Here is a 14,702-nt window from a genome sequence, read left to right on the forward strand (position 1 = left end):
GAATCCCTCCCTCCCTACTATCCACAAAGAAACTTGGTGAACAGTCACGCCCTCAGACGTCCCTAAAAAGTACGCCACGCTCAAGCCTAGCCTGAGATACCCTACCCCGACCACCCCGTTCCAACTGCTCTCCACACCTCCAGTCCTCGGCCACGCAGTCGGCCAAGGTGGGGACAAGGGACTGCCCCCCTCCCCTAAGCCCCAGTTCCGCAACACCAAGACACCCCCTTCTCGCGCCCTTCCCTACAATCAAAACCGTTGGCAGCCTCCCGCCCACAGTCCGCAGCCCCGCCTCGCTCGCCTCGATGACGTCACCAGCCCAGGACACCTTGTTTTCAGCCGCTCTCACAGCTTCTGGAGCCGCAGAGCCTGGACGCGCGTGCGCGTATCCGACGGCCACGGATTGGCTGAGAGAGGTATAGGGGCGGGGTTATTGCTCCGCCGCTAGAGCGTGTAGGACCCGGTGGGGCGGGGCTCCGCGGAAACCGGAAGTATCGAGTGACGGGCCCTCGGAGAAGTTCCGGTGAGTTCGGGGGAGGGGTCCCCGTCTGGTTGGAGGGATCCCGGGCTGAGAACCGGAGCCTACGGGCTGTGGGCGGTCCCGGAGTGAGGCTCACATTCTCTGCCCTGCAGATGACTGTCCACAACCTGTACCTGTTTGACCGGAATGGAGTGTGTCTGCATTACAGCGAGTGGCACCGCAAGAAGCAAGCGGGGATCCCCAAGGAGGAGGTGACGAGAGGGCCCCGCGCAACCCGGGTGACCTCACATCTACAAATGCACATTGTCCCAGTCCAGCTTCTTCTCTCCAAACCCTGGCTCCTTCCCACCCCAACCCTGGCTCCTTTAAAAACCGAGAGCTAACTCTGCCCCTCTCCCTCCAGGAGTACAAGCTGATGTACGGGATGCTCTTCTCTATCCGCTCGTTTGTCAGCAAGATGTCCCCGCTAGACATGTACGCGTAGTCAGAGGGGTTGTTGAGGGAGGGAGGGAATTTGGGGGTGGGGGAAACTTTCTGGAGTGGAAGGGGCTTTGGCCCCCAGAGAGGGTAAGGAGACAGAGAGAGAGGCTGAGTCCGGGGCAAGAGTGCAGGAGCTGGCAGGAGCGGCGGTGGGGAAGATCTGAAGGTAGAGAGGTTGGGCAACGGGGCTAAATTGAGGGGTGAAGATGGGAGGTGTCTTTAGTCAACCAGGCTCCTACAAACGACATGTTTAGAGAAGAGGGAGTCAATCTAGAGGAGATCAGAAGAATCTCTTTGGGAGAGATTTCGTTTCTATTCCTTAACATCCTCCTCATCTCTGCAGGAAGGACGGCTTCCTGGCCTTCCAAACTAGCCGTTACAAACTCCATTACTACGAGACGCCCACTGGGATCAAGGTTGTCATGAACACTGACTTGGGCGTGGGACCCATCCGAGATGTGTTGCACCACATCTACAGTGCGGTCAGTGCCAGCCCCTCGGACCCTTCCGCCAAAGCTTCAACCGTGGCCACTTAGAGCCCCAAGCCTCCTTCAGCTTCCCTGCCCTAATCCTACTGTATTGTATCTCTATTGCAGTCAGACTTCTTGGGACCCTTTAGGTCCTTATACACTCCCACCACCAGTTTCCCCCCAAGGAGGGTTTGCCTTCCAGCCCTTGATCGCTGTGCATTCACACACCCTTGAGGTTATAGTAGGTTTGGGGTTGAAAACAAGAAGTGTTCAAAGCCTGGCTCTAACACCCTCCCCCTCCACAGCTGTACGTGGAGCTGGTGGTGAAGAATCCCCTGTGCCCACTGGGCCAAACTGTGCAAAGTGAGCTCTTCCGCTCCCGACTGGACTCCTATGTCCGCTCTCTGCCCTTCTTCTCCGCCCGGGCTGGCTGAAGGAAGCACTCTACCTCACCCCTCAGAAGAATCCCTGTCTGTCTGGGGCCCTTTGTTTCACCTGAGGGCCCCTACTGGCAGCCGCACGGCCCCAGCTCCTCCATCCCCGTCAAGCCCCTCGGCAGCCCTCCCAGGGGAACAGCCTAAAAAGCCCTCCATGGTGCCCTTCCCATCACAGGAAGGAAGCCTACTGGAGTCTCTACACCTCCAAACCAGGCCCTCTCTCCAGTTTTATCCCCTACCTGACGCTGGGAGAAGTACAGAATAAACTTTTTATCACCCTCTGCGACCTTAGTGTGTTAGTTTCAGTGGTCGATCGGGGCCCTGCCCCTCTCATGAAGGCGTGAACCAGGGTGTTCACATCCCCTGAGCCAGCAGAGGCTTTGTCCACGGGTTTCTCAACAGCGGCACTATTGACGTTTGGGGCTGGATAATATCTTGGTGTGTGTGTGTGGGGGGGGGTGCTGCCGTGTACTTTGTTCTGGCCGCCACTCACTAGATGCTGTAGCACATCTCCATGTCTTTTTCTTTCTCTCACACGCGCGCGCGCGCGCACCCAGATCGTGACAGTCAACAGTGTCTCCAGATCTTGCCAAATGTCCCCTAGGGGAGAAAATAGCTCCCCGATTGAAAACCACTGAGTTGGGGGAAGGCCGACTGGCCTCGGGGTGCAGAGAGTAGAACCATCCTCCCGGTTCTGCTCTCCGGTTCCTGTGAGCCCACAGAACACCCAAGCTGCGGAGCTCCAGAAGGTGGGGCTTATGCAGATGTGCGGCAGGTTTTGGCTGGGAGGCGGGTTCTTTATGCAGATGAGGGGGCGGTGCCTGCATGTTGATAAGCTGGGCCCGCAGCCGACACGGCTGGGAGTCTATCGGGTCCCGCTGCGGTTCGGGCTGAGGTGGCATCTCTCTTCCGCACCCCCCCCCGTCCCTAAGTTCCTACCCTCCGAGGATAGCCCTCGACCTTTACCCTCGTCCATTTCCCCCTCTCCTCCCTGCGCCAGTACCCCCGAATCCTAATCGCTCCACTCGTGGCGCCCCCCGCGTTTCTCCTCTCCGCCGCAAACCCCGCGACCTCCAGCAGCCCGCCCCCGCGAGCCGGATCCTGCCTGGCTGCTCCCGCCGCAACCTCCTCAGCCTTCCCGCTCTTCTAGGGCTCGCGCCACTACACCCCCGGGTGTCTCCCCTCGGGCTTCCCGGTTCCCTCCTCCTCCCGCCCCCTCGGAGCCCCCTGCCCCGCCTTGGCCAGCCGGCATGCAGGTGTCTATCGCATGTACCGAGCAGAATCTTCGCAGCCGGAGCAGCGAGGACCGTCTGTGTGGACCCCGGCCGGGCCCCGGGGGCGGTAATGGCGGGCCGGTCGGCGGGGGGCATGGGAATCCTCCGGGGGGAGGAGGGTCGGGCCCCAAGGCCCGGGCCGCAGTGGTTCCCCGACCCCCAGCGCCCGCTGGGGTCCTCCGAGAGAGCACCGGCCGAGGCACTGGCATGAAATACAGGTATGGGGGTGGCCGGGCAGCCCGCCACATCTGCTCCCCTTTCCTGACCCCTGAGGCTTCCTGGGATGCTTCCAGAACCCCCTCCAACTTCGCTAAGAAGGTCCCGGCTCACTCCATCTCCTCTTCCCATCACTGGCACTCCCTTACATGGGCCCTCTCTTGCTCTCCGTCCATACCCCCGACTAGTAGAAAATCAAGTTTACCAGGGTTGACCAGGCCTGTCAGACCCAGGGGATGCTCCTAAGCTTCCCTCCTTACCCTCAGGAAGGCAAGGGATGCACGGATCTCCAGGCTGCACACCCCCCACCCCCACCCCCCGGGATGAAGTGTCCTTGGGTCGTGTCCTGGGAAGATGGGGGAAGGAAACGGCTTCTCACTCTGGCCTGCTCAGTGTGCCTGACCCAGATACTGCCCCCACATGCCCCAAGGTCTCCTGCAACCCTTCTTGGTGGGGAGGGAAGTGGGGCCCTTGGAAGGATGGACCACATCTCTCAACTCCCTGCTGAAGGACAGGGGCCATGTGGGAAAGATGGACGGAAATGTAACCGACTTTATCTCAGAGAACCGCTGGGCTCTGGGGACTACCAGTAGGGGGGAGGGGAGGGGCTCCTGCTTGAGAGTGAGCAGAGGTCACTGATCTGACCCGCTTTGTCACTTGAGGAATTTGATCCCCTCCATGTGGTGGCCCTGGTTGGGAAGCTGAGCAGACTGCCTGGGTGGGGGGTCCCTGGGAGGAGGGGCTCTCTGGTTTGAAGACAGACGTCACAAGCCAACAGGAGCAGAGGGAGTAGAGAGGGGAAGAGGGAGAACTGGTCTTTCCTCTCATACTCTCCACCCAGGTGTCCTACCTGCTTTTGTTGGAGGCCCGCCTGCCTAGCCTATCCAAGGATCCTTGCCTGCCTGAGTGCCTGAACTTGACTTGGTTTACCCCTTCCACCCCAGTGTCTGCCCTTTAGCACAGCACTCTCTGATGATCTGTTTTCACAAACTCATCACAATTAGCCGGTCGCATTCCTCCCAGTCAACCCCCACCCCCGACTCTACACATCCCAGAGATGACTCAAATAAACACAAGACCCACCAGCAGAAACGCTAAGCAGGCAGCGCATCTTCAATGTGATAGGAGGGAACAGAGGCACTGGACAGTGGGTCCAGAGGAACAGTCATTATTTGTTCACTTATGCTATGGCCATAGCACTGCCCAATTCAGTGGGCTCACTGAGTCTAGTTTCTTTGGACTGAGACACCCTGAGGGCACCTCAGTCTGGAAGGAGAGGAACTGGAGGCTGATAATCTATGTCCCTAATGGAGGCTCTACCCCTTCCTTCTGCCTCTGTGTCCTGCAGGAACCTAGGAAAGTCTGGTCTTCGGGTATCCTGCCTTGGCCTAGGTGAGTTAGAAAGAAGAGGAATTAAGGGAAGGGGCGTTCTTTCATGGCTTTCGCCCACAGGTCTCACTTGCCTGGCTTCTCTCTTGCAGGTACCTGGGCCACATTTGGTTCTCAGATCTCAGATGAGGTATAAGTGATGGGACCTAGAAGCAGGGTGAGGGGGTATGAGAGAACCAAAGAGGGGGGAAATGGACTTGCATAGGGGTTTGGACAACAAGCATGGGGAACGGTGGACCTGAGGTTGGAGGGTGGGGAAAGGGGAGTGAATGTGGAAACCAAGGTTGAGGTCTGATGGGCTAGAATGCCGTAAGGAAGGTAACTGAGAGGCTGGTTGCTGATCTTCAACTTTTTCTCTCACCATCCTAGACAGCAGAGGATGTGCTGACAGTAGCCTATGAGCATGGCGTAAACCTGTTTGACACCACCGAAGTGCATGCAGCGGGAAAGTAAGGACTGGGGTGAAAGACTAAGTTACACTTGGAAGGCTGAGAGAATATCAGGGCTTTTGGTTTTCCTCCTAAAGAACCCTGGGAATTCTGCATCACTAAGTTCCAACCTTTCAGCCAATGGGGCCCCGAAGCATTATGGGAACTGTAGTCCCAACATCTGTCTCTCTCCAGCTTTGAGGGCAATGGGGCATACTGTGCAGTCAAAATGAAATAAAACAAACCAATATTTCCTGGACATCATTTATGTGCAACTATGTGAGGATGACAAAGCTAAATTTCAAACATACTATACCACAGCACACATGGCTTCACGCTGGAAATAGTAAAAACCTAGGATGACTACTCCTGCCTCTACTTCTGGCAAACTCTTCTGCTTATCTTTAAGACTTGTCCCAGATGTCAGCTCTTCCAAGAAGCCTTTGCCCAACTCCCCAAAGTTGGTCACTATCCCCCTCAGCTCCCAAGCACTTTACACTACCCTCTGACACAGAGTTCATCAATTACTCGTTTACAAGGCCACATTCACTGCTCAAGTGGGAGGCTCCTCCCTCCACAGAACTTGTCTTGCTCTTTCCCACGTCACCTAAGTACCTATGCAGAGCCTGTCACAGAGCAGGTATCTGATTGAAGGATGACATCAATATGCCCTCAAGAAGCTCACAGTCTAAGTGGTTAAACAAACAAACCAAAAGACAAGGAGATACGAAAGATTAAATAACAGTAACACTTCAGTGAGAGCCCACCATAACTTAAGACTTGTCACACATTAACTCATGATTAAGTGTCAAAAAATTGTGTAGCCAGTAAGAGCTATGGAAGCTGACAAGGACTGACCATAGACTACAGCAATCAGAGAACATTTTCCATAAAATGAGGCAGAATCCAAGCTAAATTTTGGAGGACCAAGCTAAATTTTGGAGGATGGGTGGAACTTTGCAGAGACTAAAAGAAGGGGGAGGGCAATACAAATGGTTGGAATCAGAAGAGGCAGTGTCCTCCCTGGCTCCACTATAGTTGGTCCCTCTTCTCTCATCCTATTCTATCCCTTCAGCACCCAGAACAGAGCTTGGTACACAGTGATGCACAACTGACATTTGTTGAATGAATGAATGAAAATGATACAACTCTAACCCTAGATTGGAAGCCCCTCTTAGTTAGTCTAGGATGGGGCTGACAGCCCAATGGGCTCCTCGTTTATGCTCCATTTTACAGGAGAGGAAATTAGTTGAAGGGAAAGGTGGGGAGGAGGGAAAGAAACTGATCCACTCTGGAGGGGTCAGTGCTTCTGCACTGTCTTCCTTCCAGGGCTGAAAGAACCCTAGGCAACATCCTCAAGAGCAAAGGTTGGAGGTAAGATATGTTGGGTGGGTGGGGAGGGCCAGGAGGTTGCTGGGGACATGATCATCCAAAAATCCTTTTCTTGCTCGTTCTACCATTTCTCCTTTTTCCAGGAGATCAAGCTATGTCATCACCACCAAGATTTTTGGGGGAGGACAGTAAGTGGCTGCCTCACTATAATTGGGGAGAAGATCTGCAGAGACTGTGTGAAGGTGCATGGGACGGGGGTGGGGACAGCAGTCCCTGCACCTGCTACCCCAGGTCTGCATTCTGCCTGTGAGGACCCCTGAAATCCCAGTTCCTCATGATTCCAGGCCAGCCCTGGTCCTTTATCTTTGACACACCTCATCTCTGACTTACCTTTTCCTACAGGGCAGAAACTGAGCGAGGCTTGAGCCGCAAACACATCATTGAGGGTAAGAGTTAGGGGCTGGGAACCGGAGGTGGCTGGGTATGGAAGCCAGAGGAGTTGGGAACATTCTCTGAAGCTCTGAGTCTGAGGCTTTGAATAGGGAAGCTGGGATTTAGGTGGCCATGGCAAAAGGATAAGGTCTAAATTCTTAGGAAACTGAAGCTGAAGAGCTTACCTTCCTCGCCCCATGCTTACCCCAGGCTTGCGAGGATCCCTGGAACGCCTCCAGCTGGGATATGTGGACATCATCTTCGCCAATCGCTCAGACCCCAACAGTCCCATGGAGGGTAAAAGCAGCACCCCAACCCTGACAGCCCTTCAAAACTGAGCACTTCTCAAACCCTCAGCAGAAGCCAGCCCCTGCTCAGGAGGCCTCCCAAGCTCCACAGTAGTGGCTCACACCCCAGGACTTGGACAGGGAGGGAGGTGAAGAGCAGATACCAACCTCTCTGACTCCACAGGGATGAGTGGGGCCTTGGTGGGGTAGGCAGAGGTCTGCAGATCTGGAACCCAGGATGCCAGGGGTCTGACAGTGAGGCTCTCCCTCTCCTATGTGCCTAGAGATTGTGCGAGCCATGACCTATGTCATCAACCAGGGCCTGGCCCTATACTGGGGGACATCCCGATGGGGGGCTGCAGAAATCATGGTGAGTGTGCCACCCACCTCGCCATCCTACAACTTGTTCCCACTTTTCACATGGCCACTCCAAACCCCACTCTACTGGAGGAGGGGGGAGTGGAAGAAAATGGAAGGAGTGCTCTGACCCCATCTTTTCCCCACCCCAACCCAGGAGGCCTACTCCATGGCCAGACAGTTCAACCTGATTCCTCCAGTGTGTGAACAAGCTGAGCACCATCTGTTTCAGAGAGAGAAGGTGGAGATGCAGCTGCCAGAGCTCTACCACAAGATTGGTTCGAAGTCCCCTCATCCCTACCTTTCCCTCGGCCTCACCATCACCTAGATCCCCTTCCCACATCCAATCCTCTTCCTCTTAGGTGTTGGCTCAGTCACCTGGTCCCCTCTGGCCTGTGGCCTCATCACTAGCAAGTATGATGGGCGAGTCCCAGATACCTGCAGGGTCAACATCAAGGTGAGATCTGGGGGCTCAGGACGGCAGGAGTGGACTATCTGAGGAGTCGTCTTTTGCTGATTCTCCTTGGCCTCCAGGGCTACCAGTGGCACAAAGACAAAGTGCAGAGTGAGGATGGCAAGAAGCAACAAGCCAAAGTCATGGACCTTCTCCCCATCGCTCACCAGCTGGGCTGCACCGTGGCGCAGCTTGCTATTGGTGAGACACTGCCAGCCCTGGACACTGCAGAGGCCTTGTCTCCTCCTGAGACGCTCCCAAACCGCAGACTGATTTGTCTCTGGGGAGGACCCTCTTCCTCGGAGACACCTCTGAAGTCTGTGTGCTCACTGTTTCCCACCAGTTCTTTTTTATTTCCTTCTCTGGCCCAGCGTGGTGTCTCCGCAGTGAGGGTGTCAGCTCGGTCTTGCTGGGGGTGTCCAGTGCAGAGCAGCTGATTGAACACCTGGGCGCCCTGCAGGTGAGGGGGGAGGGGTGTGGGGGGCAGTGGGGGGAGTGTCAGAGCCAGAGCCCATCTCTGTCCCCTGCCCCAGCAGTCAAGCAAGGCCTTGCTGTCCAGCCCAGAATGGGCCTGTGAGGTCACCCACTACAATGTCCTCGCTTGGCAAATGAGAGGTCCCAGGGCGAGACGGTGAGGCAGGGGCACAGCTGCGACTCTTTCCCTGCCACTTGGCTTCGCTGTGCGGCTCCCCGGGTTTGCGAACCTCATTCCCTTGTTCAGCAACCCTGCATGCACTGCCCTCTCCACCACCCCATTCAACTCCAGGTGCTGAGTCAGCTGACCCCGCAGACGGTGATGGAGATAGAAGGGCTCCTGGGCCACAAACCGCATCTCAAGAAATAGTCCGTCGGGGGCGCAGGGACCCAAACCGGAGCCGATGCACCCCCCGGAACCGCTTCCCCCGCCCCCGCCCCGGATCCCTCCACGCAGCGGCCGGAGCCAGGGAGGCCCCGCCCACTAACGAGTTCCGGCTACAGTAGCGAAAGCATGAACAAAGCCATATCCTCCCGCAGTGGGGCTTGAGAGGGAAAGTAGTCCTCCGCCCCCTATTGCGTTCTCCTAGGCCTCCCTGCTAATCCTGGGCATGAGCTACTGGTCTGTCCCCTCTCTGCCACTTGGCCTCGCTCCCTTCTCTCTTCCCCTAATCGCCGAGGCCCAGGGGGAAAAAAAAGGCAGATACAAGACCCATGCAGAGTACCTCAAAAGTGCCCTTGAAATGTCATCAAGGGGTAACAACCTAATATGAAGTGAGTTTTGATGTCATCTGGGACAAACGAGATGGGGCTCTTACAGTCGTTACAAAGGAAGCCAGGCTGGTCCTGGCAGGAAGCAGATGATAATCTTTGGGAAACTAGGACCCTGCCTCAGCCAGGAGGTGGAGGAGGGCTTAAAACCACAAAGAGAGGGGTAGGGTGGGGAGTGCAGTGACAAAGCACTGATGAGGGAAAATTGACTGGCCGATGTATAGCCTGTCCTGGCACAAGTGGCCAGGGAAGCCCTTGGAAAGTACGGTTGGGCCGCACTTCGCAGGAAAAGGTGACAGCCTTTAGGTCACGGCAGAGAAACGGGGCTGACATAAAAAGGTCTGGGGATAAACTTTTGAGCCTTGAGCAGGACTCCTACCTGGGAGTGGAGGACTGTAGTCTTCCTCCTGGCAATAATCTTAAAGCAATAATGATGGCCCCTCTTGTGTAAGACTTCCCAGGGAACTGTAAATAAAATCTCAGCTTGATCATCACTTACCGCGTCTGAAATTGCTGGGGGCTGAGAGGTTAGGATCTCAGTCTCACATATCTGGGCCTCTAGCACCCTGCCGTTAGAAAGGTCCAGTACTACCTTTCCACTGCTCCTTTACCTTAGTGACCCAGGCATCATGTTCCTAGTCACTGCTCTCATTGAGGACCCAGGCACCTGATCCTCCAGGCCACAGCTTTCTTCCTTAGAACCCAGAGGCCTGGCTTCATAGCTTTGTTGCTCCTCCATCTGATGCTCACTCTTATCCTTGTGTTTTGTTTTTGTTTTCTTTTTTTGCGGTACGCGGGCCTCTCACTGTTGTGGCCTCTCCCGCTGCGGAGCACAGGCTCCGGACGCGCAGGCCCAGCGGCCATGGCTCACGGGCCCCGCCGCTCCGTGGCATGTGGGATCCTCCCGGACCGGGGCACGAACCCGTGTCCCCATGCATCGGCAGGCGGACTCTCAACCACTGCGCCACCAGGGAAGCCTGAAAGATTAAGATTTAAATACCAACTGAAGATATTAAAAGATGTGAGGAGATCTCTAAGCACCATTACAAAGAGAAGTTCCAAAAAAACCCTGAATTCTGACAGCATCATTGGTATAAGTAGCTAGCTTCCTCCAAGTGATCGTAAAGACAGTAAAACTTAGAAGTTCTGAAAAGATATAAAATAATTAAAAATAACGACATACCTCCTCACAAAAGATTACTCGTTAGGGTTTAAAGAATCTGGTTTTAAAAACCAGCTTTACACTGCCTGTTACAGCCAGTGAATGCCATGGGTGTGGAGAAGCCCATCTTATGTTGACCACAAGAAATGGGTGTTGAGGGACTTCCCTGGTGGCTCATTGGTTAAGAATCCACCTGCCAATGCAGGGAACGCAGGTTCAGGCCCCGGTGTAGGAGGACCCTACATGCCGCGGAGCAACTAAGCCCTTGCACCACAACTACTGAGCCTGTGAGCCACAACTACTGAGCCCACGTGCCACATCTACTGAAGCCTGTGCGCCTAAAGCCCATGCTCCACAACAAAGAGGAGCCACCGCAATGAGAAGCCCACGCACTACAATGAAGACCCAATGCAGCCAAAAAAATAAATTAACTAAAACAAATAAAGCATTGATAATAAAAATGGAGCTTTAAAAAAAAAAGAAAAGAAATGGGTGTTGGAAACGTTGGGTGCCGAGAAGTTAAAGTAAACACAACATAGGCTGGGGCACAGGACACTAACAGCAGCTAATATATGGTGTGTTTACTGTGTGCCAAGTATCATTCTAAGCACCTTAGAATCAATATATAAGCTGATTCAATCCTATTATCATCGACATGCTATAGATAAGGAAACCAAGTCCCAGAGAAGTTAAGTAATTTGCTCAAAGTGTCACAACTGGTAAGCGGGCTCTAGAGTCCGTGCTATGAACCTCCACAACAGAATCTGGACAGCAGGTCCAGGAGAGGAGGGTGAGGCTGCGGCTGGGGGATGGGTGTGGCACCGTGAGGGAATGTGGGCTGTGAGTACCATGTCCTGTTTACCTGTAGCAGAAGTCACACCCCTCAGTCAGAGCTCAGGCTGGGCTGCTTTGCTGGAGCCATTATGGTGTGTGGGTGTCCAGGCCTGGCTACTCAGGAAGGGTTCCCAGCATTCCTAAGGCCGTGGTCCTGGAATCTAGGGCCCTCCTTAGGCTGAGATGTCAGCTGAGAGTGGAGCAGTTTGAGAATAAAATTTGGGAAGCCAGCCTTACAAGAACACAAGGAGGTCGTATATAACAAGGAAAATTGAGGGCATCTGCTCAAATGCCCAGGAGCCCACTAAAGATTGGGCAGAATGGGCGGTGTCACTGGCTTTCGAAGTACGTTTGGGTGGGTTGTGAAAGAGTGTGAGAAACCCTGTGCCAGTGGCTGAGGGCCCGGGCCCAGGGAGGGTACTGGGGATTTGCACACACTAGAATTAAGGAACGCTGGCTCTGCTTGGGGGATAAAGGAAGGCATGGAGGGAGTGTGTGTGGGGGGGCGTACCGCGACTTCCCCTCCCCAGCCCTCGCACCGCCTGGCCCGCTTCCCCCGCTTCGCCATGGCTGGCATTCAGGGTCTCGCGCCTCCACCGCCCCCACGCGTGCTGCCGCGGGGAGCGGCCTGACCGCCGCTTGACGCCTCAAGAGGGGCGGGGGTCTCACTATTAAAAGGGGCAACAGGCCTCGGCGCAGGCCCCAGAACAGGCCCGCTCCGTTAGCGACGCCCTCGAGTCCGCGGTGGGCACGATGCAGCTCCTGGTGAGGGTGCCGTCTCTTCCGGAGCGGGGAGAGCTGGACTGCAACATCTACCGGCCCTTCAACCTCGGGGACCGCGAGCCCCGCCATCTCCCCGGGACGGCGCGCGCCCGCTGCGGCCACACGCTCTGCACCGCCTGTCTGCGCGAGTTGGCAGCGCGTGGCGACGGCGGCGGGGCGGCCGCGCGCGTCTGCGCCACGTCGTCATGTGCCCCTTCTGTCGCACGCCCACCCCGCTCCCGCGCGGCAGGGTCACGGAAGTCGCGGTCGACCCGGACTTGTGGTCGCGCTTGGAGGCAACAGCGCGGGCCGCGCACGAATCTAATGGGGCGGGTGGTCCGGTTCGGGAAAGCGGCGATGTGGACCGAAAGGCCGATGACTAGGAAAAGGAGAGAAGGGGGCGGGGCCTAGGAGCGCGGGATGGCGTGAGCTCCTGCGGCCCTGGGCCCGGGTGCTGGCACCCGCGCGCAGGTGGCGGCGCCCGCTGCCTAGCAACGGTGAGGGGCCGCCCGGGTAGGCAGTGGAGGGAGAGCGCCCCGGAACGCCGGTTCGGCGGCGCCCTTCCGCTGCCACTAACCCTCCTTCTTTCCCCCAGTGCTGTACTGTCCAGAGATCAAGGACTCGGCCCACATGTCCCGCTGCACGCTGTAACCGCGGAACCCTGAAGCTACGGCAGAAGAAAGGTGGGAGCTGCATTCTCGGGGGGCGCTGTACTACAAGGAACTGGTACCAAGCCCACCCCCTGTCATATCCCGGATTGTCACGGTTTTGGGAGGTGAGCCAAAGGCAGGAGGGAACGCCCTGGGAGGTGTTGATGCTGCGCTGGGGAGGCTCCTAGACAAATCGCCCCCATCTACTGACTGTGCCAGCCTTGCATATTCTGGATGGAATGACCCAGGGAGGATAGAAACAAAGTCTACGTTCCCGTGGGAAGAAGACAGACTATTTCCCTAGCTGTGACTTTGGCTTTTGTCCAGGGCAGCTCTGATGTGTGGGAGCAACAGGTCCCATTTTAGCAATTCTGTGTCAATGATGTGAGTTTTAAAAAGACGGAACAGGAGAGAAGAGGCTGATTTCCATGTCATATTAATCTCACTTCTCTAGCGCCTAAGAGAACTGAGAAAAATAAACCGTACCCACCCGACTCCCTCCGCTGGTATGCCTACTAGTTTCCCCATTCCCAGTACTGTGTTCCTAAAATTGTCAAGACGCATCCCCACCTACGAGATTAGGAGCCTCGCTTCATTTCAGAATCTCCCTTCAACCTGTTAGGGCAGGTATGACAACGTTCAAAGGGCATTTATGCGAGTCACCTCATTAGGGCCTATCAAGGATAGGAGAGCCATTTGGCTACGGCAGTGAATTGTAAACTTTTGATATTATGTTATTTTTACAGCCACAAGGAAACACTGTCACTACTGAAAAAATATGTTCATCATACAATTTTAAACTTGTGTCCCCTATTTAGACATCACCTATTTCAGGGCAGGGGTTCAATTTAACAGGGGTTCAATTTAAAAGTCCTGTTCATATCTTGTGATCGTAGAGTTACAGTCAAGGACCAGCAGCATCGGCATGACTGGGAGCTTGTTGGAAGTGCAAAATCTCAGGATTTCACTCTGACTTACTGAATTAGACTCTGCATTTTAACAAGAATCCCAGGTGATCCATTTAAATAAAAATTTAAGAAGCACTGGTCCAGGTCCTAGACTATGTTGCATTTTCCCCCGAGTTAAAAAGGGGAACTTATTAAGAATAAACCTCAATTTTTCTAACTATGTTTTTACCTTTTTCCTTTCCTTAAGTCTTAGGTCTCAGCTTAAATATTCCCTCTTCGGGGAGGTCTTTCTCAGCTTTCAATCTGGTGTAGCCCCCTCCCTCGCCCTCTGTAATACGATGCCTTGTTTTATTTTTTCACTACTTTTATTTTCTGATATGTGTTTTGTTGGTGTCCTGCACTGCAGTGTAAGCTCCATGACAGCAGTGACTAACTTGTGACTGTTGTATCTCCAAGGGCAACAGCAGTGTTTTTAACATGTACTCAATAAATGCTTGTTGGAATTACATTTTTTAATATAATAGCCTCAACAATTGTCTGGTCTCTCAGCCTCTGAGAAGCTCTGGTAGTGAATACATGTCAAGCTGTAGCGTCTAGCAGTTCAAATCTTGGGCAGGCTATGCAGGTCTGACCCCGCCCCCACCAACTCCTTTAAAATAAAAAAGTGTGCTTCTGCAACTGGGAACTGAACCTATGAAGCTGTAGTGACCTCTACTGACTCTTGGCAGAACTAAACAAGCTGAAGGTGGAAAGGATGATCAAAAGGATGAATGGAAGGCAGTCGTGAAACGTATCAGGCACCCCTCCCACTAAACGTCTGTCCAGTGAGTCCTGCTCTCTCTGACCTCAACCTGAGGCCCGTGGAGGTGTCCTGCTGTCACCCTCCATCTCCGCTGAGCTCATCACACCGGGGTGAGGGTTGGAAAAAGAGCCTTGGAGCTGTAGCTGATGATCCAACCAATAAAAATGAGAAAAAGGAAAAGTCACAAGATTTTAAAAAAGAGAGAAATGGGTAATAGGAAATGGCAGGAAGCAACACCCTTTCTTTCCTCATCCCTCCCCGAAACCAAAGAACTCCCCCACTCAAAAATAACAGAGCACACA

The 14,702-nt window shown here is 54.6% G+C and overlaps 3 protein-coding genes across 4 annotated transcripts; all 3 read left to right on the plus strand.

The window, feature by feature from the left end:
* Positions 1–454: 454 nt before the first annotated feature.
* Positions 455–2,154, plus strand: TRAPPC1 (trafficking protein particle complex subunit 1). The gene is made up of 5 exons (XM_082604244.1): positions 455–523; positions 634–732; positions 885–955; positions 1,305–1,443; positions 1,737–2,154. Exons 2-5 carry the CDS (start codon positions 634–636, stop codon positions 1,863–1,865), a joined length of 438 nt encoding a protein of 145 aa, XP_082460370.1. The 5' UTR covers positions 455–523; the 3' UTR covers positions 1,866–2,154.
* Positions 2,155–2,751: 597 nt separating this feature from the next.
* KCNAB3 (potassium voltage-gated channel subfamily A regulatory beta subunit 3) lies at positions 2,752–9,003 on the plus strand. 2 transcript variants are annotated; one of them, XM_082604043.1, is made up of 14 exons: positions 2,752–3,360; positions 4,707–4,750; positions 4,840–4,877; positions 5,117–5,196; positions 6,505–6,549; positions 6,651–6,695; positions 6,910–6,953; positions 7,150–7,236; positions 7,511–7,596; positions 7,741–7,861; positions 7,946–8,040; positions 8,118–8,238; positions 8,409–8,497; positions 8,804–9,003. In XM_082604043.1, exons 1-14 carry the CDS (start codon positions 3,119–3,121, stop codon positions 8,879–8,881), a joined length of 1,215 nt encoding a protein of 404 aa, XP_082460169.1. In that variant the 5' UTR covers positions 2,752–3,118; the 3' UTR covers positions 8,882–9,003. The 2 variants fall into 2 exon arrangements, with proteins under 2 accessions (XP_082460169.1, XP_082460168.1); XM_082604042.1 differs by having other exon boundaries at positions 8,118–8,497; positions 8,804–8,884.
* A 3,028-nt stretch (positions 9,004–12,031) lies between these two features.
* On the plus strand, positions 12,032–14,587 carry RNF227 (ring finger protein 227; the record flags this gene model as incomplete). Its single annotated transcript, XM_082604793.1, is given in 5 exon segments — positions 12,032–12,224; positions 12,227–12,418; positions 12,421–12,537; positions 12,636–12,815; positions 13,587–14,587. Coding segments are annotated over 4 exon segments (558 nt in total). The 3' UTR covers positions 12,692–12,815; positions 13,587–14,587.
* Positions 14,588–14,702: the final 115 nt, after the last annotated feature.

Source organism: Mesoplodon mirus (genome assembly GCF_964341445.2).
Source record: "Mesoplodon mirus genome assembly, chromosome: 18".
In the NCBI taxonomy this organism is placed as follows: Eukaryota; Metazoa; Chordata; class Mammalia; order Artiodactyla; family Ziphiidae; genus Mesoplodon; species Mesoplodon mirus.

Excerpts from the sequence above, each read along its gene's own strand:
- KCNAB3 (XM_082604042.1), top strand. The coding sequence starts at position 3,119 with ATGCAGGTGTCTATCGCATGTACCGAGCAGAATCTTCGCAGCCGGAGC. Across the intron at positions 6,696-6,909 it reads AAGATTTTTGGGGGAGGACA|GGCAGAAACTGAGCGAGGCT; the intron begins GTAAGTGGCTGC and ends CTTTTCCTACAG. Across the intron at positions 7,862-7,945 it reads AGAGCTCTACCACAAGATTG|GTGTTGGCTCAGTCACCTGG; the intron begins GTTCGAAGTCCC and ends TCTTCCTCTTAG.
- TRAPPC1 (XM_082604244.1), top strand. The coding sequence starts at position 634 with ATGACTGTCCACAACCTGTACCTGTTTGACCGGAATGGAGTGTGTCTG. Across the intron at positions 956-1,304 it reads AAGATGTCCCCGCTAGACAT|GAAGGACGGCTTCCTGGCCT; the intron begins GTACGCGTAGTC and ends TCATCTCTGCAG. Across the intron at positions 1,444-1,736 it reads TGCACCACATCTACAGTGCG|CTGTACGTGGAGCTGGTGGT; the intron begins GTCAGTGCCAGC and ends CCCCCTCCACAG.